Source organism: Choloepus didactylus, chromosome 14 (genome assembly GCF_015220235.1).
Source record: "Choloepus didactylus isolate mChoDid1 chromosome 14, mChoDid1.pri, whole genome shotgun sequence".
Classification (NCBI taxonomy): Eukaryota; Metazoa; Chordata; class Mammalia; order Pilosa; family Megalonychidae; genus Choloepus; species Choloepus didactylus.
The window spans coordinates 99,709,001-99,729,226 of record NC_051320.1 but is presented as its reverse complement, the minus strand read 5'-3'; the positions used below and the strand labels follow the sequence as shown (position 1 = coordinate 99,729,226).

At 45.5% G+C, this 20,226-nt stretch overlaps 1 protein-coding gene across 4 annotated transcripts; it reads right to left on the bottom strand.

Moving 5' to 3' along the window:
• Positions 1-1,169: 1,169 nt before the first annotated feature.
• Positions 1,170-18,858, bottom strand: ZNF16 (zinc finger protein 16). 4 transcript variants are annotated; one of them, XM_037802394.1, is made up of 4 exons: positions 18,787-18,858; positions 18,152-18,264; positions 14,942-15,146; positions 1,172-3,756 (listed from the first exon to the last, which is right to left on the bottom strand). In XM_037802394.1, the coding sequence occupies exons 3-4, from the start codon at positions 15,135-15,137 to the stop codon at positions 1,907-1,909; spliced, it is 2,046 nt and encodes a 681-aa protein (XP_037658322.1). In that variant the 5' UTR covers positions 15,138-15,146; positions 18,152-18,264; positions 18,787-18,858; the 3' UTR covers positions 1,172-1,906. The 4 variants fall into 4 exon arrangements, with proteins under 4 accessions (XP_037658324.1, XP_037658322.1, XP_037658323.1 ...); XM_037802395.1 differs by lacking the exon at positions 18,787-18,858 and adding an exon at positions 18,744-18,767; XM_037802396.1 differs by lacking the exons at positions 18,152-18,264; positions 18,787-18,858 and adding an exon at positions 18,310-18,380 and having other exon boundaries at positions 1,170-3,756.
• Positions 18,859-20,226: the final 1,368 nt, after the last annotated feature.

Sequence of the window (20,226 nt, the reverse complement as noted above, 5' to 3'; positions counted from 1 at the left end):
TCTGGGGAGAGGAGAACAGCTTGCTGAATGGATGGATCTGGGAGAAGAGCAAACGTGGAAGTTAGTGGGGAAGAGAATGAGGTGCCTGGAGAGAGCATTCCCCTGAACGGCTGACAGGCAAGACTGTTGTGTACTTTTACCCTGAGAGAGATCTGACTTTTGCCCTCTGCTATGAGGAGGTGATCCCTAGGACCCAGGAATGTCAAGGCTGAGAGGAGTGTCTTTGAGGCCTTGAATCACACTGGATTGTCCAACGTGATTTAGGATGGGGGATGGCCACATCAGTCTTTTGGCAGGGTCTAGTCATACCAGAAAGAGCAACAATATGACATTCAGAGGGGGTTTTGGGGTGATACGGTATCAGCTGATCTGAAGACTGAGATCAGCCACATGGAGCCCAGTGAACATTTCCAACACTGAGGCTTGGGTGAGCTCCCCTGGTTGGCAATACCGCTTCATAAGATACACTGACCTGAGAAAGTGATGCTGTCCTAACTCCAAGGAGAGAGGATAGTGGGAACTCCACGTTTGGCACCTATACCTGTACTTTGCCGTATGCATTTCTTCCCTTGGCTGATTTTAATCTGTATCCTTTCCCTCGAAATAAACTGTAACTGTGAACATAACAGTTTTCAGTGAATTCTGAGTCCTTCTAGTGATTTATTGAATTGGGGGGAGGTTTGTTTCAGAACCCCTCGAGCTTGCAATTGGGTGTTAGCAGTGAGGGTGCTCTAATAAGGACCAGCTCCCCCTAGACTTTGTAATTGGCTCTCACAACTATAAAGAACACAAACTGTATGCATAACTGTATAGCTGCCCTGAGCGAGGCCAGGGGAGCTGAATCGCAGCAGAGTGGCAAGGATGAGAAAGCACAAATCTGCACAAAGGAAAGGGAGGGAGGTAAGTGTGGCATAAGGCCTAAAACTAAGGTTCAGTATTACGTGTTGACCTGAAATCTGGTAAAATCAGAAGGGTACTGAGCACTGTAACAAGTTCCCCTCCCCACTCTACCACTAAAGATAAACTCCCCTAGTCAAACAACTCTCCGTATCAAATGGACCAGGAGTAGCATCTATTTATCCCCGAGCAGTGTTTCCCTCCCAACCTGTGTAATTATTCAGACCAGCCAACCACATCCTCCCACAGGAACTAGGGGCACCCCACCCTCTTGTTACCATAAAGCCTGCCTTCCACAGCCCCTGGCTGTTCACTCTGCTCGAGTACATGTGACTAATAAACTGTTGTTAATCTCATATGCCCAGTGTAGGGAGTTGTGTGTTCAGTCACCCCCTTAATGCTAGGGCAAGAACCCCCTTCTCTCCAACAGTGAGGGAGTCTCAGGTCCAAATTATGGAATGAGAAAGACCAGAAAAAGCCCAAGGAATCTGGTGGTTACAAGTATGAGCCATCTTTGGGGGAGAGTGACAGAGCAAAGAAACCCAAAAAACTTTTTGACTTCATTTTATGTAAACAGAATATTAATTACAGCCATTTACAAAGGACTTACTAATAATTAATTACCAAACAAAAGCAAATGTCCATTTACTTTTTTGGTAAATTTTGATTACAGAATACACTCTATTCCTCAAATACTCAGCCTTCATAAGCCTTTTCCCCTAAGAAATGTGGCAGTCTCCTCACAAATTGTCTAAAAAAGAAAAAAAAAAAAAAAAAATTAGAGGTCACATGAAACACTGATCAATGACAGTGGTAATACAAGTGGTGGGAGCTTGTAAAGAAAGTTTCAAAGGAGGGTCCTGGGCTTTTAGGATGGTTGGCATGAGGATGGAGGAGTAGTGAGTGACTCCGGGTTTCAAGTCTGAGAAGTGGGTAAGGCTGAGACATCCACCAGAGAGGAGCTGGACAGGAAACCACACTACAATTTCATTCTCAGTGGTCCAACATGCTATTCCCTGGTGTGAATCAACTGGTGTTTAATCAGCTTTGACCGTTGGCTGAAGGCTTTCCCACAAGTTGTGCAGTCATAGGGCTTCACTCCTGTGTGAATCCTCTGGTGCTGGATAAGGACGGAGCGCTGACTGAAGGATTTTCCACACTCACTGCATTTATAGGGCCTCTCACCAGTGTGGATTATCTGATGCTGAATAAGATGTGAACTCTGGCTGAAGCCCTTCCCACATTCAATGCATGTGTAAGGTTTCTCTCCAGTATGAACTTTCTGATGGTGAATGAGATTTGAGCTTCGGTTGAAGGCTTTACCACATTGGTTACATTCATGGGGTTTTAACCCATTATGAATTCTCTGATGCTGAATTAGGGTTGAACTCTGGCTAAAGGTTTTTCCACATTCAGTACACTCATAGGGTTTCTCTCCAGTGTGAACTCGCTGGTGTAGAATAAGGTTGGAGCTGCGACCAAAGGTTTTTCCACATTCGCGGCACTCGTATGGCTTGTCGCCTGTGTGCACCCCCTGGTGCTGAATGAGGGCCGAGCTGTGGCTGAAGGCCTTCCCACAGACGCTACACTCGTATGGCTTCTCTCCGGTGTGGATTATCTGGTGCTTTCTGAGCACTGAACTGTAACTAAACGCTTTTCCACACACATTACACACATGAGGCTTTTCTCCGGTGTGAATTCTCTGATGCTGAATAAGGCTTGAACTCTGACTAAATGCTTTCCCACAGTCACTGCATTTATAAGGTTTCTCTCCAGTGTGAACCCTGTGATGCTTAATGAGGTTTGAGACACGACTGAATGGTTTGCCACAATCATTACATTCATAAGGTTTTTCTCCAGTGTGAACTCTGTGGTGCTTACGCAGATGCGCGCTCTGGCTAAAGGCTTTTCCACATTCGTTACATTCAAAAGGCTTTTCACCTGTGTGAATCCTGTGGTGTTTAATGAGGTTTGAGCTCCGCCTGAAGGCCTTTCCACATTCATTGCACACATATGGTTTCTCTCCAGAATGAATTCTTTGATGTTGTATAAGGTTTGAGCTCCGCCTAAATGCCTTCCCACATTCATTGCAATCATAGGGTTTCTCAATCATGTGAGACTTTTGATGCTTTTTAAGACTTGAGTTCTGGCAGAAGGCTTTTCCACATTCATTACATACATAAGGCTTCTCTCCACTATGGTTCATCTGATGTCTAATAAGGTTTGAATGCACAATGAAGGCTTTCCCGCATTCACTGCACTGGTAGGGTTTCTTACTCACATGAGATCTTCGATGATTTTTAAGAACTGAGTCCTGGCTGAGGGGTTTTCCACATTCATTACATGTAAGTGACTTCTCTCCAGTGTGGGTTATCTGATGCTGAAGATCAGGGCTTCTTCTGAAGGTTTTTCCGCACTCATTACAGATAAATGGGCTTTCACCTATGTGAACTCCCTCATGGCTAGTGAGGTCAATATTATACAATGGAAAGTTTTGGCTGCACGTATCATACATATGTGGCCTCTCTTCTGTAGGAATTCTCTGATATGTCATCAGATTGGGGCTCAGTCGGAAGCTTCTCTCAAAACCATTACAGTCCAAACCTTTCTCTCCTGCAGGAGTTTCCTTGAAGAACACTGTTCCTGGTATGAATTCCCCCTCACGACAGAGGGATTTCACCAGTCTTTTGCCTTCAGGCATTCCCCAGTCTCTTTCTAAGATGTCACAACAGAGTTCTCCAAGCTTGGAAGTCTGGGAAGCATCGCCAGTATAATTTTCCATTTCTGTCTGTGATTCCAAATCCATAGGAACTTCTTCCTTCTGAAGGAACCCTGTGTCCTCAGTCCTGGTGTCATAATCTGAAATAATAAAATGAAGTCACTTGAAAGGAGCTGCTGTAACAGGAACAGGAAAATACAAAGAAAACAAGTTTGCAGAGCTAGCTCAGCCTTGGGCTCACCTTCTGTGTTGAAAGTTAAGGACGCATGGGACTCACTGGGGTGGGAGATGTTCCTGGATCATGTAAGGGGATGAAGGAAGGCTGGAAGGCTGGGAGAACTGGGCAGGCATGGGACCTGAGGAGAGAGACCTCTCGATTAACTCTCAACCCACCCTTCCCAGAATTCTCAGGCTCAGGAAATGCACCTGCAGTTTCTTCTGCTTCAGGCCCAAATCCTAGGAACCCTCGGATTCCCACTTAACCCACAGCTGGATCATCGGTATATCCCATTGGCTCTACCTTGGAATGTGTCCCCAATCCAGGAACTTCTCCCCTCCCCACCCCTCCCATCTGTACAAGGAACATGTTACATGCCTTGCATTACGTTGTTACATAGTCTATGGTTCACATTGCATGCCTTAAGTTTCTCAGACCTAAGTTTCATTTTGTTTTACATTTTTTACTGTGGTAAAACATACACAACATAACACTTGGCATTTTAACCATTTTTAAAGGCACAATTCAGTGGCATTAATTACATACATCCCAATGTGTTACCTTCACCTCTATTTCCAAAATTTTCATCACCCCAAACTCTGTCCCCATTAAGAATTAACTCCCATTCCCCTCCCCCAACTCCTGATGACCTCATAATCCACTTTTGTCTCTATGGATATGCTTACTCTAGATATTCCACATAAGTGGAATGATTCAATATGACTAAATAATTTTCCGTTATATGTACAAACATTTTGTTCATGTATTCATCTGCTGAAGGACACTTGGGTTGCTTCCTCCTTTCAGATATTGTGAATAATGCTGCTATGAATATTGGTGTACAAGTATCTGAGTTCCTGTTTTCAATTTTTTTGGGTATCCACCTAGATGTAGAATTACCTGGATCATATGCTAATTCTATATTTAACTTTTTGAGAAACCAAACTGTTTTCCACATTTTACATTCTCACCAGCAATGTAAGAGCATCCTAGTTCCTCTGCATCCTTGCAACACTTGTTATTTTCAAGTTTGTTTTTTTTTAAATTATAGCTATCCTAAGTAGATATGAAGTGATGTATATATTTTTTTTATTTGCATTTCCCTAATGACTAATGATGTTGACCATTTTTTCATGTGCTTATTGGCCAACTGCATATCTTCTTTGGAAAAATGTCCATCTAAGTCCTTTGCACATTTAAAAAAAATTTTTTTTGGTTGAGTTGTAGTTCTTTGTACAGTCTGTATATTAAGCCTTTAGAAGAAATATTTTCAACTATTTTCTCCCAATTCTGTGGGTTGCCTTTTCATGCACAAGTTTTTCATTTTAATGATGTCTAATTTATCTATTTTTCTTTTGTTGTCTGTGCTTTTGGTGTCATTTAATAAATCACTGCCAACTCCATATTGATGAAAATTTGCCTCTAAGTTTTCTTCGGAGTTTTAGTTTTCTCTCTTACATTCAGATCTTTGATCCATTTCAAGTTAATTTTCGTACGTGGTTTAAGATAAGGGTTCAACTTCCTTCTTTTGTTTGGAGATAAGTTTTCCCAGCACCATTTTTTGAAGAGGCTGTTTGTTCCCCATTGAACGGTCTTGGCACCCTTGTCAAAAATTAAATGATCAAAGATGTGAGGATTTATTTATATCTCAATTCTATCCCACTGTTCTATATGTCTATGCTCATGTCACAGGAGTTGATTACTGTAGCTTTGTAGTAAGCTTTGAAATTGGAAAGTGTGGGCCCTCCCACTTTGTTCTTTTTCATGACTGTATTGGCTAACCTGGGTCCCTTGAAAACGTTTATGAATTTTAGGATAGGTTTTTCTCTTTCTGTAAAAACACAATGAGATTTTGATAGGTATCACACTGAATTGGTATGTCACTTTGGTACTACTGTTATCTTAACAATATTGTCTTCCAATCCATGGCCATGAGATATTTCCATTATTTAGGAAATTTTCCTTCCTCTTTAATTTTTGAAAGAAAAGTATTAGAAGAATTAGTGTTAATACTTCTTTAGAAGTTTGTTAGAATTTACCATCTTGACCTGGACCTTTCTTTGTCGGGAGGTTTTTGATTACTGATTCAATACCCTTACATGTCATAGTTCTGGTCAGAGTTTCTATTTCTTAATGAGTTAGTTTTGGAAGTTTGTGTTTCTAGGAATTTGTCCATTTCATCTGATTATTAAATTTGTTGGTATACATTTGTGCACAGTATTCTCTTTTCATTTCTATAAAGTTGGTAGCAATATTCCCTTTCATTTCTGGTTTTAGTATTTTGAGTCTCCTCTCCTTTTTTTAGTCAATCTAACCAAAGGTTTGTTGATTTTGTTGACCTTTTCAAAGAACCAATGCTTCTTTAATTGAATTTCCCAGGTTTTTCTATTCTCTATTTCATTTATTCCTGTCCTAATCCTTACCATTCATTTTCTTCTGCTAGCTTTGAATTTAGTTCACTATTTTTTTTCGAGTTTTTCAAGGTTCCCACTTACATCATTGATTTAAGATCTTTTTTAACATTGGCATTTACTGCTATAAAATTCCCTTTGAACATTGCATTTCTCCATCCCATACTATTTCTGGTACACTGTGTTTTCATTTTCATTCACCCCTAAGTATTTTCTAATTTCCTTTGTGATTTTTTTGACCCATCTATTATTTAAAAGCATGTTAATTTCCACACATCTTAAGTTTTCCAGTTTTCTTTGTTATTGCTTTCTTGCTTAATTCTACTGTGGTTGAAAAAATTACTTTGACTTCAATCTTTAAAAAAATATTGATTTATTTTGTGGTCTAATAGACTATCCTGGAGAATGTTCTATGTGCGCCTGAGAAGAATGTGTCTTCATTCTGCTGTTGACTATCCTGAAAACAATGTTCTGTTTATGTCTGTTAGGTCTAACTGGTTTGCAGTATTGCTGAAGCCCTCTAGTTCCTTACTGATCCTTCAGTCTGCTTTTCTATCCATTACTGAAAATGGAGGTACTGAAGTCTCCAACTATTACACAACTGCCCGTTTCTCCCTTTAATTCTGTCAATGTTTGCTTCATCTATTTTGGGGCTCTGTTGTGAGTTGCATATATGTTCATAATTCCCTTATCTCCTTGATGAAATGAACCTTTTGCCAATATATAATGCTCTTCTTTATCTCCTGTAGCTTTTTTTTGATGAATTACTTTGTGTAATAAGACAGCTACCCCAGTTCTTGTCTAGTTACTATCTGCATGGAGTATCTTTTCCCATCCTTTAACTTCAAACCTCATTCTGTTATTGTATCTAAAATGAGTTTCTTGAAGACAGCATATAGATGAATGTTTTGTTTTTAAAATATACATTCTCCCCTACCTCAGACCTTACACAAAAATTACCTCAAAGTGGATCAAAGATCTCAATATAAAAGAAAGTACCATAAAACTCCTAGAAGATAATGTAGGGAAATATCTTCAAGACCTTGTATTAGGCAGCCACTTCCTAGACCTTACACCCAAAGCACAAGCAACAAAAGAAAACATAGATAAATGGGAACTCCTCAAGCTTAGAAGTTTCTGTACCTCAAAGGAATTTGTCAAAAAGGTGAAGAGACAGCCAACTCAATGGGAAAAAATTTTTGGAAACCATGTATCTGACAAAAGACTGATATCTTGCACATATAAAGAAATCCTACAACTCAATGACAATAGTACAGACAGCCCAATTATAAAATGGGCAAAAGATATGAAAAGACAGTTTTCCGAAGAGGAAAGACAAATGGCCAAGAAACACATGAAAAAATGATCAGCCTCACTAGCTATTAGAGAGATGCAAATTAAGACCACAATGAGATACCATCTCACACCAATTCGAATGGCTGCCATTAAACAGGAAACTACAAATGCTGGAGAGGATGTGGAGAAGTTGGAACTCTTATTCATTGTTGGTGGGACTGTCTGGAAGCCAATCTGGCAGTTCCTTAGAAAACTAGATATAGAGTTACCCTTTGATGCAGCAATTGCACTTCTTGGTATATACCCGGAAAATCGGAAAGTAGTGACAAGAACAGATATCTGCACACCAATGTTCATAGCAGCATTATTCACAATTGCCAAGAGACGGAAACAACCCAAATGTCCTTCAACAGATGAGTGGACAAATAAAATGTGGTATATGCACAAAATGGAATACTATGTGGCAGTAAGAAGGAACGATGTCGTGAAACATACGACAACATGGATGAACCGTGAAGACATATGCTGAGTGAAATAAGCCAGGCACAAAAAGAGAAATATATGCTACCACTAATGTGAACATTAGAAAATGTAAAATAAATGGTTTATAACACAGAATGTAGGGGAACTAGCAACAGAGAGCAATTAATGAAAGGGGAATGATAACCCAATAAGAACAGGTAAGTATTGTGTGTAAATTTAACATTCTGGGAATGCCCAGAAATGACTATGGTTTGTTAATTTCTGATGGGTATGGTAGGAACAAGTTCACAGAAATGTTGCTACATTATTTTCCTGGGTAGAGTACGAACATGTTGGAAGTAAAGTAGTTATTTTAGGTTAGTTGTCTTTTTCTTACTCCCTTGTTATGTTATGGTTTGTTTGAAATGTTTTTTTACTCTATGTTTTTATTTTTATTTTTTTGATACAGTTAATTTAAAAAAAATGAAAAAAGACATGCAGATCCCCCTTGAGGAGCTGTGTGTGGTAATGAAAATGTTGGTGATGCACTATATATTGGTACTGTGAACTGAGTGTATGCTTTGTATGACTACATGGTATGTGAATATATCTCAATAAAAATGAACCCCACCTCGATGGTTGCTGATGTGCTCACAGACATGGGGGACTGGTGGTTTGATGGGTTGAGCCCTCTACCACGGAACTTACCCTTGGCAAGACTGTTGCTGCAAAGAAGAGGCTAGGCCTGCCTCTAATTGTGCCTAAGAGCCTCCTCCCGTATGCCTCTTTGCTGCTCAGATGCAGCCCTCTGTCTCTAGCTAAGCCAACTTGGCAGATGAAATCCCTGCCCTCCCCCCTACGTGGGATCAGACACCCAGAGGGGGCGAATCTCCCTGGCAACGTGAAATATGACACCTGGGGAGGACTCCAGACCTGGCATTGTGGGATGGAGAACATCTTCTTGACCAAAAGGGGGATGTGAAAGTTTCAGTGGCTGAGAGATTCCAAAAGGAGCCAAGAGGTCACTCTGGTGGGCAAATGTACGCACAATATAGACAACAATGAATTGGAATAGCTAGCAGTAAATACCTGAAACTCAAACTACAATCCAGAACCCATGAATCTTGAAGACGATTGTATAAAAATGTACCTTATGAGGGGTGACAATGTGATTGGGAAAGCCACGTGGATCACACTCCCCTGTCTAGTTTATGGATGGATGAGTAGAAAAATGGGGGAAGGAAAAAAAAAAGGCACCCAGTGTTCTTTTTTACTTTAATTGTTCCTTTTCACTTTAATTTTTATTCTTATTATTTTTGTGTGTGGTAATGAAAATATTCAAAAATTAATTTTGGTGATGAATGCACAACTATATAATGGTACTATGAACAACTCAATGCACACTTTGTATGACTGCATGGTATGTGAATATAGCTCAATAAAAATGAATTTTAAAAAAACAAAATCCAAAAAAAATAAAATAAAATATACATTCTGCTGATCTCCCCTTTTGTTTAAAATAATTACTGATAAGGAAGGATTTACTTCTGCCATTTAGCTATTTGTTTTCTGTATGTCTTATATGTTTGTTTCTTAATTACTCCATAGCTACTTTTTAATATTTAGTTGTTATTTGCAGTGGGCCATTTTAATTCCCTTCTTTCCTTTTGTGTGTATATTTGTTAATTTTTTAATGGTTACCTTACTGGCAGTTTTTTTTTTATCACTTTAATATGTCATCCCACTGCCTTCTGGGCTCCATGGTTTCTAATGAGAAATCGGCTATTGGTTTTATTGAGGATCTCTTATGCATGATTAGTCACCTCTTGCTTGGTGCTTTCAGGAGTCTCTCTTTTGTCTTTCAACAATTTGAGTATAATGTATCTCAGTTTAGATCTCTTTCAGTTTGTGCAGTTTTGAGTTCATTGAGCTGCTTGGATGTGTAGATTTATGGAGTTTTCAGCCATTGTTTCTTCAAATATTCTTCTCCAATCTCCCATCCCCCCTGCCTCTTCTCCTTTTGGGACTCCCACAATGTGTATGTTGGCATGCTTGATGGTGTCCCATCAGTCCCTTAGGCTCTCTTCACTTTTCATTCTTTTTTCCTTCTACTCCTCTAGCCTGGATAATTTCAATTGTCCTATCAAGTTTGCTGATTCTTTCTTCTGTCCACTTGCATCTGCTGTTCAATTCTTCTAATGAACTTTTTGCTTCAGATATTGTATTTTTCAAGTCAAGAATTTCTATTTGTTTCCTTTTAACAATTTATATCCCTTTATTGATTTTCTCATTTTGTTCAAGCATCATTTCCCTAGTTTCCTTTAGTCCTTTGTCCATGATTTCCTTTAGCTCTTTGAACACATTTAAAACAGTTGATTTATAGTCTTTTCCTAGTAAGTCCAATGTCTGGGCTTCCTCAGGGACAATTTTGATTTTTTCCTTTAATTGGGCCATACTTTCCTAATCCTTTGTACGTTTTGTGAATTTCTGTTGTAATCTCATTGAAATATAACAGGGTGACTCGGAAAATGAGATTCTTCACTTTCCACAGGGTTTGCTGTTTGCTTGATTGTGGAAGGCTTAGCTTGTGTTCGGCCAGGGTTTTGACAAGATTTCCTTGAATATCAGGAGCTAAAAAAACAAAAACAAAAAAACAACAAAAAACCTTGTTCCATCTCTGTTGAACTAGTCTGCGCTGGAACACTCCTTTAATACTGTGCTGGTTTCAATGTATTATGTTCTTTGATGCAATCTTGTGGGGCAGACATACTAGTGGGGATTAAGTTGGAATGTTTGGATTAGGTTGTTTGCATGGAAATGCGCCCCACCCAACTGTAGGTGATAATTCTGATGAGATATTTCCATGGAGGCATGGCCCCACCCATTCAGGGTGGGCCTTGATCAGTGGAGCCATATAAATGAGCTGATGGGCAGAGGGAACTCAGTGCAGCTGAGAGTGACACTTTGAAGAGGAGCTACAGCCAAGAGGGACACTTTGAAGAACACACTGGAACTGAGAGAGGAGCTTCAGCTTACAGAGACATTTTGGAAAAGGCCTTTGAAAGAAGACTTTTGCTCCAGAGGGGCTAGGAGAGGAGGAACGCCCCAAGAGCAACTAAGAGTGACATTTTTGAGGAACTGAAACCTAGAGAGGAACGTCCTGGGAGGAAGCCATTTTGAAACCAGAACTTGGAGCAGACGCCAGCCACTTGCCTTCCCGGCTAACAGAGGTTTTCTGGACACCACTGGCCATCCTCCAGTGAAGGTACCTGATTGTTGATTTGTTACCTAGGACACTTTATGGCCTTAAGACTGTAACTGTGTAACCATATAAACCCTTTTCATAAAAGCCAATCCATTTCTGGTGTTTTGCATTCTGGCAGCATTAGCAAACTATAACAAATACTCAGCCAGGCTATTTACAACTCTGCCTCAGGCTTCTTTCCTGCTTGCACAGAGCCTAGATAGTCAGTGGTGAAAGTTTAGGGTCTCCTCAGGTCTTTTCTGAGCATGCATCATACCCTGGGCATTTGTATGGCTTTCTAAATAAATAGGCACTTTTCAATGCCCTAATTTTCCAAAGAAACTCTCTCCCTGGCTTTTCTTCCCAAGCCCTAGGTGGTCTATTTTACGTCTCAACTGCCATCTTTTACCTCTGGCAGTTGCAGGTTTTTGGATCACCTTACAATATTTTTGAGCAATGCCCACTTGCTTTCCCATCCTGAGTGGGCTCTGAGTTAGGTAAAACAGAGACAAATCAGACCTACTTTTATTCACAGTGCCAGCTAATGAAATTCCAGCCTCAGCCTTAGAAGTCGCCTGTGTTGAAAGGTTGGCCCTTTGCTGGCAGGTGCTAAGAGGACTGTGCCCTTCAGAGAAGCAAAGGTAGTTCCAATAGCATGGTGGGCAAAGAACCACACAGAAGCATCATCTGACTCCCCTGTGCAGCAGGGATTTGTGAAATGCCCCTCTGTTTGCAGAGGAGCATTCAGAGACTGCTGCTATGTCCTGTAAAATGTACTTTTTTCCACCTAATACCTCCAATTCTGACCGGTGTCTTGCTGGACAACTTCTTGCACCAGTAACAGTGCTTATGTTGGTGTGACCGTCTTTCTGAAGGCAGAAATACATGTAAGACTCCTTGTCAAGACAGAAGAGGAGCTTCGGCACCTCCTCTTCTCTCTTCACACCTGAAGGAACCGTGAAATGTTTGCTCCCATGGACTCCTAGGCCATGCCACCTTTTCTTGCCTGGATATGAAGTAGATTACCTGGTCTTGCAACTTCCCCTCCTTGTTCAGCCTACTGACATCAGATCCTACCACTCTCAATGCACTCAGGGCACTTCAAAGTTCTCCCAGGGCCTCCAAGTCTCATGTGGTCCAGGAGGTCCCTGGACCTCACCTGCACTGCTCTTGCCATCTCACTTCCTGAACACAATGGACACACTCACCTTAGCCTGGACTGCCTGTCCCTCACCTGGAATGCTCTCTGCAGATTATGCTCATGCTCCCTCCTTCCCTTCTGCCAGGTCTCTGCTCTAGTGCACGCACTGGAGGCCTTCCCTGACCATCCCACACAAACGCCAACTCCTCCTCCCCAACCCTTCCCTCCCTCCCCTCCTCTTCCTCGCTGTTTTCTACACTGCACTGAAACAGGAGCAGGGACTCTGCATGCCCGAACCTACTAACTCCTCATCGGGCAGCGATCAGTGATAATGGGTGAAGGACGCCCCTTCCTCTCCAATTCCTTAGCCTCCTCAGGCCCGGTCACCCTCTGACCTGGGCCTTTCAATTCAGGCTGGAAACACCTCTCCCTGTCTGGGAATTCTATAATCTTCCATCACAACAGCATTCTATCTATCTCTTTGTCTCTGGTGTAGATACCTCTGTTCCCTGAAGAGCTGCCAGAATGATCTAGACGCAGATCAGACCTGGCCACATGCTCAGTCCTTCAGCCGTATCCACTCCGTTAGAGGACCAGTTCATGAGCCCACCATACTTTCTGCCTCATCCTTGGTAACACTTCAAGCTCTGGTCATCCTGCCCCAGATATGCTGTGTTCTATGGCACCTCCAGCCTGTCCCCTTTGGTCAGAACATCCTCCTGCAAACTCCTCGCATCCTGAAGTCTGAGGTCAGGACAGGTTGAGCTGGGAAATGAAGGGGTGATGGGACCAGCTAGGAAGGCTACAGTGGGAAACAAGGGACCAATGGCTTGGGACTCATGCCCACCCATCCCACTGGTGGGAGACTCCAACCTAGGAGCCCATCACCATCCTCCGTCTGCATGTAGACTAGGGACCAGATGGGGACTGATGAAGGCTAGGTGACTCTATAGACAGGAGTTGGCGAAGTTTTTCTACAAAGGGCCAGAGAGCACCTATTTTAGGCTTTGTGGCTGTAAGGTCTCTGTCACAGTCTTCTTTGTTTAACAATCATTCTTAGCTTGCAGGCTCCTGATTTATACATGATGTCACTGGTGTGGACCAAGAGATGCTGAGTGGGTAACTGAGAGAAGTGGGTAGATCCGCAAGATGACCAGTCACAACTCAGAGACACACAGGACAGTAGAGAGGAAGGGGCTGTCGTCCAGGGTATTCTGGCCTGAGCCACCGTTTGGATGGAAGAGCCTTTACTGAGATGGGACACAAAAATGAATACTGTTGGTGAGAACACGGAAGACCATGAGTTCTTGTTAAATTTGAACTTGTTAAATTTGATGTAACTCTTCTCTGCAACACAGAGCTGTGAGAATAAAATAGAAGTCCCTCCTTTTAAAAAAGAAATATGAAATCAGAAATATAGTTTTCCTTTAAGAAAAATACTTAAAAAGTCAGTAAAATTTGGGTTTAATGGCAAAGGGAAAGGTTTAAGAGCAAATATACTTGCTTGCCCTGTACTTGCTGCCCCTACGACTGACAACCAACCAGAGAAAAGGGTGAGGACTCCGAGCCCTTCTAGAAAAAAATAAACCTTTTAAATTTTCCTGATAGGAAATACTCATTAAGGACCCTTAAGATTAGTGGCTTCTGGGTTTGTGAAACAAGCTGAGGTAACTACCCAAGTCATGCAACCATGCTCCTGAGAGAGATACTGAGACCCTGGCAGAGCACGGGCTCACCCAGCGCCTCACCCAGGCTGCCTGCCCTGCGCACCCCAAGAAGCCCTCAGGGCATCTCTTGCTCCCGCTCACTCCCTATCTGACACATGGCTTTTTCAACACAAGCCACTGTCAGCCTGTTCTTTATGGAATGCAAATCCTGGACTCTCCTGTCCCCTCATCACTCTGCCCAGCGCCCCTGCAGCAGCCCTTGGCTGACCAGTTAACATCCTGCCTCTGCTCCGGTCGTCGGCAGGCCCATTTCCCAGGACACACTTGGGACCTCCTCAGGTCTCTTTTCCCCCACCCCTGCTCAGCATCTGTTCCTCTCTGTTCTGTTTAGCACACCAAGGACTGCCCCTCACCACCTCTGCCTTTAGCCCTGCCCTTCCCTGCTCTGTGCAGGGTCTGATCTGTCCTCCACCCCCCAATGTTCTGTTCACACTTAATTAAGTGTGTCCTCTTACAAAACAGCCGCTGTTAGATCAAGGCAAGGAGAGCCAACTCTCTAGCCACCCTGATCACTGCTCAGAGGTCCAGGTGGAGGCAAATTGGTGACAGATCTTCAGAAAGGACTTTTGGCAAGATTCTGAAGGGGGTGGGAGAGGCCAGGCAGTGTGAATGCAGCCAGGAGGGAGCAGAGCCAAGGCCCCAGTGGTCTGGACTGTGGGACAAAGCAAAGGACCCCACGGCCAGGCCACTGACTTCCTCTCTGACACCCAGCCTTGGCCCCTTGGGTTCACAAGGCACTGTCCCCAAGGACGACAGACGCTTCCAGGGGTAAGCACAGGGTGACAGACACCATCTCCCTGGAATGAGGGTACAGAGAGGTACAGTACCTGGATGCTGATGGTGAGGGTGGATGGCTCCTGGCACAGCATCGTGGCTGCAGAGGGAACCAAGGAATGCAGATCCAGGGTAGGCGGCAGCAGGCACGTCACTCACACAGGCCTGGGAAGCAGGGGTTCCAGGGCAGGGCCCCAGTCCTGTCAGCTCCATGTCTGCTTCCGTGGGCTGAGCTCTGAGGCTGGGCATGGCCAGGGCCTGGAGACCAGCAGGGATGCATATGAGCTTGCAGGAGCCAGCTCCCAGGACCAGGCCTCCCATCGGGCAGGGGTCTTCTCTTCTACCTGGTAGCCTGAGACCTGAGGAGGGCCTGTGCCATCTGCCCCGAACCTGGACCCAAGGGGAGGGATAGCCAGTCACATGGACAAATTAGCAAACCAGGCCACGGGCAGGAAGGGAGAAGCTTACCCCGTAACACAGTGAGCCCACAGAGCCCAGCAGGCACCTCTCCGGAAGGGCCCAGTCCCAGCCCTGCCAGGAGGAGAATGGCCCCCACAGAGCCTGCATCCCTGCTGGGCACACGCCCATTACACATCATCCTTGATGCTCACAGCAACCTGCACAGAACACATCCAACCCTCCTTGTAGGGGAGGAGGCAACAGCTCCAAAGACAGCAGCCAGGGCTGGTCCTGGGCCACAAGCATGGTCACACGGTGCCACCTGCCAATCCCAGTGGTCAAATCTGACGGAGTCGTGCCTTACTGGTGGCTTCTACACTGGGTACCTCCATCTCCACCCTCCTGGGCTGCCCTGCCACCACACCAGCTCTCTCTCAGCTCCTAGGAGAATCCTCATCTTGCTCTTCGTGTTGGCACCTCAGAGTTCCCTTCTGCATCCACACGGGCTGCCTGATCTCATCCAGTCCCAAGGCGTAAGCACCCCTTTTCCTGTGATATACCCAAGCTTGTATCTCCAGTCCCGACCATTCCCTCTGGACACGCTGGGCTCCTCGTGTGAAATCAGTTACTAATTCTCTATTTAACTGTATAAATCCACCATGCCCTGCCCAGCGGCCCAGCCAGGAGTGGGGCTTAAAACCCTTTACCTCCCACACCTACACCATTGGCAGCTTTCACTGACCACCCTCCATTCCTACCATTTCCCTGGCCATGGCCCTGTCACCTAGGCAACCACAACAGCTGCCTCCCTGGCATCCCTGCTGCCCTCACCCCTGACCATCATCCCCCAAATGCAGAGGGAATGTATCAGGTCCTTACAACCCTCCAAAGCCCCTCATCTCTGAGTACACTCCCTGCTCTACTCTCCTCTTTCTCTTAGCTCCACACACACTCAGTCTCTAAACACCAGCTGAGCTCCTTTCTGCCCAGGACTTCATACCAGCTAAGCCCACCAGTCCTCCTCAGCCACTCTCCTAAGACACCCTCGCCCAGCCCTCCCAGCCCCGTGTCGCTCTGGAAACTGGGTCTCTGACTAGCATTTGGAGCCAGTGCTGTCACTGAGAGTGAGGACCTTGCCTGCTGTTTTTACCCCACAACTTTGGGGAGGCATCCAATGTTTGCTGCACAAGGCGGGGAGGTGGGAGCCAGCCTGGGAGCCTCTGTGGGGGTCATGGGGCCGGGGCGCTGTGAATTTGAAGGGTGGTGGCAGAACCTTCTTAGATCTTGGACAGTTAAGGGAGCCAGAGTCTTTCAGAGCACATGGATTGGAAAGGGGTAGGAACTGCCAGCAGAAGCCTGCCTAGACACTGCCTGCTGACCTAAGGACTGGATCTGCCCTCTTGGACTACCATTTTTTTCAGTGTTTCCTGAGCACCTGACCAGTGCCCTTGAGGCTCCTAGTGGGAGACAGATCGCAGCGGCATGCAACAGTGAGGGAGCTGGACGGAAATAGACAGGTACAGTTGGGGCCCAGAGCCCTGGGCAGAGGAGCATTTTAAATAGGACTGTCAGGATAGACCTCACTGAGAAATGAGGGCGGATGGAGTCAGACAGACACTGGGAAAGTATGAGGGTAGGGGTGGCGAGGCAGCAGGAGGCCAGGGTGGTGGAATGAAGGGGCGGGGTAAAGCTGAGAGCTGCCAGGTCGGGTCCACAGCCCCCAGACCCATGGTGAGGGTGCACCTGCACTCTAAGAATGGAGGCTTGGAGCAGGGCACACACTGTGCAGATGCATGTCCTAAGCTGAGAGGCTACCCACGTCCTCCACTGACTTTCCTAGTGGTGGAGACGTGGCTCACAGACTGGAGAGGGCTCTCCTGCTTCTACCGGCCTCACCTGCTGCCTCATCTGAGAGGAAGGAACCTTTGCTCCACTTTGGATGGAGGTAAGAGTTGAGGGGGGATGTTACAAGGAAGTGGTGGAGATGTAGTCAAGGGGCTCTTGAGAGGGGACCAAGGTGAAGCAGCTTCTCTGCAAAAGGGTGACAGAGGACAGTGTGGGCATCCAGGTGATGGTGTGTGTTGCCCACAGGACCCAGGGTGCTCAGGGAAGGGGTCTGCTGGGGCTGCTGGACTGAGATCCTGCAAGGACCAGGCAGTGGTGGTCTGAGGAGGTCAGAGGCCAGGTGTGGGGACAAAACCCGTGGGAAAAGGTGAGGATGCAAGGCTGGGGCCCCACTTAATAAGGATGAGACACAAAGGAAACTTCAGACAAGCCTGGAGAGACATGGGAGAGAGCAGGGCTCTCAGAAGCAGGCTCACAGAGAGACAGACCACGAAGGGCCTCAGCAGCCCAACACAGGTGAGGCATGGGCTACGTTTCCATGTCAGGAGAGGCAGAACTAAGAAAAAGTCTCAGGAAGATTAACCCCACGGGGTGCTCAGAGGGTTGGCGCGAGATGAAATTCAAAGCAGGGAGAGCACTGAGCAAGGTGCCTGCCCATGCAGAGACCAAGATCAGGAACGTGGGCTGTGGGAACAGAGGCACAGGAGCAGGTGTGTGCCGTCCCGAGGACACCAGTGTGGCCGTCAGTGACTGTGTCAATGCCCTGACAGTGCAGAGCTCAATTTATGTGGTGGGGGGAACTGTTTTCACTGCCCCCCATCCAAGCGAACACTCAGTTGTTTGTAATAGTCATTCAATAAATTTTTTTAAAAAATACTTTGTCATTACTGTTATCCCAATTTCTAATTGACCATTTCAGAATACTCTAGGCTTACACAAGCAAATATGTACATTTTTTTTTTTTTTTTTAGCATTAATTTTAGAGAATGACGTTCCTAATTAAACCTTGAATTTCTCACCTTGTTATGCGGGATTTTGGGTCCACCTCAGGACACTTTTGTGGTAGGCAGAATGCCTCTCTCCCCACGCCCACATCCACATCTTAGTCCCTGGAACCTGGGGATACGTTACCCTACAAGGCAAAAGAGATTTTGCAGAAGGAATTATAGTTATCTACCTGGCTGGACCCAATCCAATCACATGCGCCCTTAAAAGTAGAGGTGACGGGGCTGAAAAGACGTAGCAGAGGGAAGGATTCATGCAGATGCTAGCTCTAAAATGCAGGGGCAACAAGCAAGGACCGAGAGAAGCCTCTAGGAGCTACGCGGGCCCCGGCCAGGAACTGGATTCTGCGAGCAGCCTGAACGCCCTGGATGCAGATTCTCCCGGCGAACCGGAAAGACCAGCAGGCTGCTGTACGCCCACGGGTCCCGACCCCGTCTGCCTCCCCGGAGCCTCCCCGGCAGGGCACTTCTCACCCCGCTCCGGGCGGCCCTGACGCTCGCCGCCAATGCCGGGACCCCCTTCCGCCACCCTAGCCCCCGGCCCGGGAGCACCCGCTCAGCCGCACACCGGCCCCGCCGCCCGGGTCCGCTCCCCACACCGCCCTACCCGGCCCCGCGGGGTCCCCAGGGCCGCGCCCGCGCGAACTCACCGCCTACCCGCCTCCGAGCCAGGGCGACGCGGCCCTGGGCGGGGGGACGGGGGCCCCAACCCCGGAAGTCCCGCCCCTGCCGGGTCGGCGCGGCCGCTCTAGGCGGCTCCGGCCCAGGGAACTTGGTGGTTCCGTCCCGCGACGTCCGCCCAGCGAGCCCGGGGCCGCCCGGGTTCCTGCCGCCCAGCAAGGAGGCAGCCGGACAGCAACAATAGTGGAATCTGTTAGAAATACAGCGAGGACTAGAAGGAAATACCCAGGTAGCGGGAGATCCCGAACAGATGAAGCTTGACAGAAACATAAGGACGCACATGCCAGAACCAAACCATTCAATTAATAAGTGATTTGACAGACATGGAAAAACTGACACATTTGGGGCAATGTCCATGGAGCATTCACAAAAATTGATCATACACTTGGACATAAACAATACAACTATTTTAAGGTACGTATTTCATATGCAGAATAAACTATCAAAACTAGAAATACCTAATAAAAAGTTAACCAAAAAAACCTTAACTGTTGAAATTTAAGAAGTACTGTCTAGATAACCTTTGAATTAAAAATGACATTTGTCAGAAAATTACTATTTATAAAGCAATGAAAAGCAAAGCACTTCATTCAGTGTAAAGTGTGCTCAGAAAACAATATATAACCTTACACACTTTTTTGTTATTAAAGAAAACCAAAGTATTTATCTTAAGCAGTTAGGAAAAAGACCAACAGAATTTCTATGCACCAGCAGTAATCAACCAGATAATATAACAAAAAATAAAATGTCCTGCATAATTGCAACAAAAAAAATTGGAGAAGTTAACAAGGAATACTCAAGACTTCTGGCAGAAAAACTTTGAAACTAATAAAGGACATGGAAGATGATCTGAGTAAATAAATATTTCTTGCTCTTGGATGGGATGACAATATTCTAAAGACATAAATTTTCCCCAACTTAATTTATAAATTCACTGCAATCCAATCAAAGTTCTACTTGGAATCTTTAGGCTACAGTACAATGTATATGGAAAAATAAAAGTCAGTGAATAGCTAAATCAACTTTAAAAAGAAAAAAATGGAGGACATGCTACCACTGTTGGTCCAAAAATTAACAAACAGCAAAAGCAACAGAACAAAGAGCTTAGGGTCAGACTGTTGTACGCATATTCTCCTTTCCTCTCACGGGGAGTGACCGGGTTGAACGGCGGCTTCCCCGAGGCCACGTCCAGGCGCCGGCGGCCGCCCCCAGGGCGTTCTACCCGCCGCTGCCGCCCTCGGCAGCCGGACGCAAGGCCCCTGCCCGGAGGTCCCGCCACTGCAGGCCGAGCCGCGCGTCCACACACCCGACGCCCGAGGTGAAGGCGGAGAAGGGAGCCCCGCGGCCGTGCTCAGAGCCTGCGGGCCCCGTCGCGGCCCGGGGCGGCAGCGGGCTTGTTTCCGCCCGCC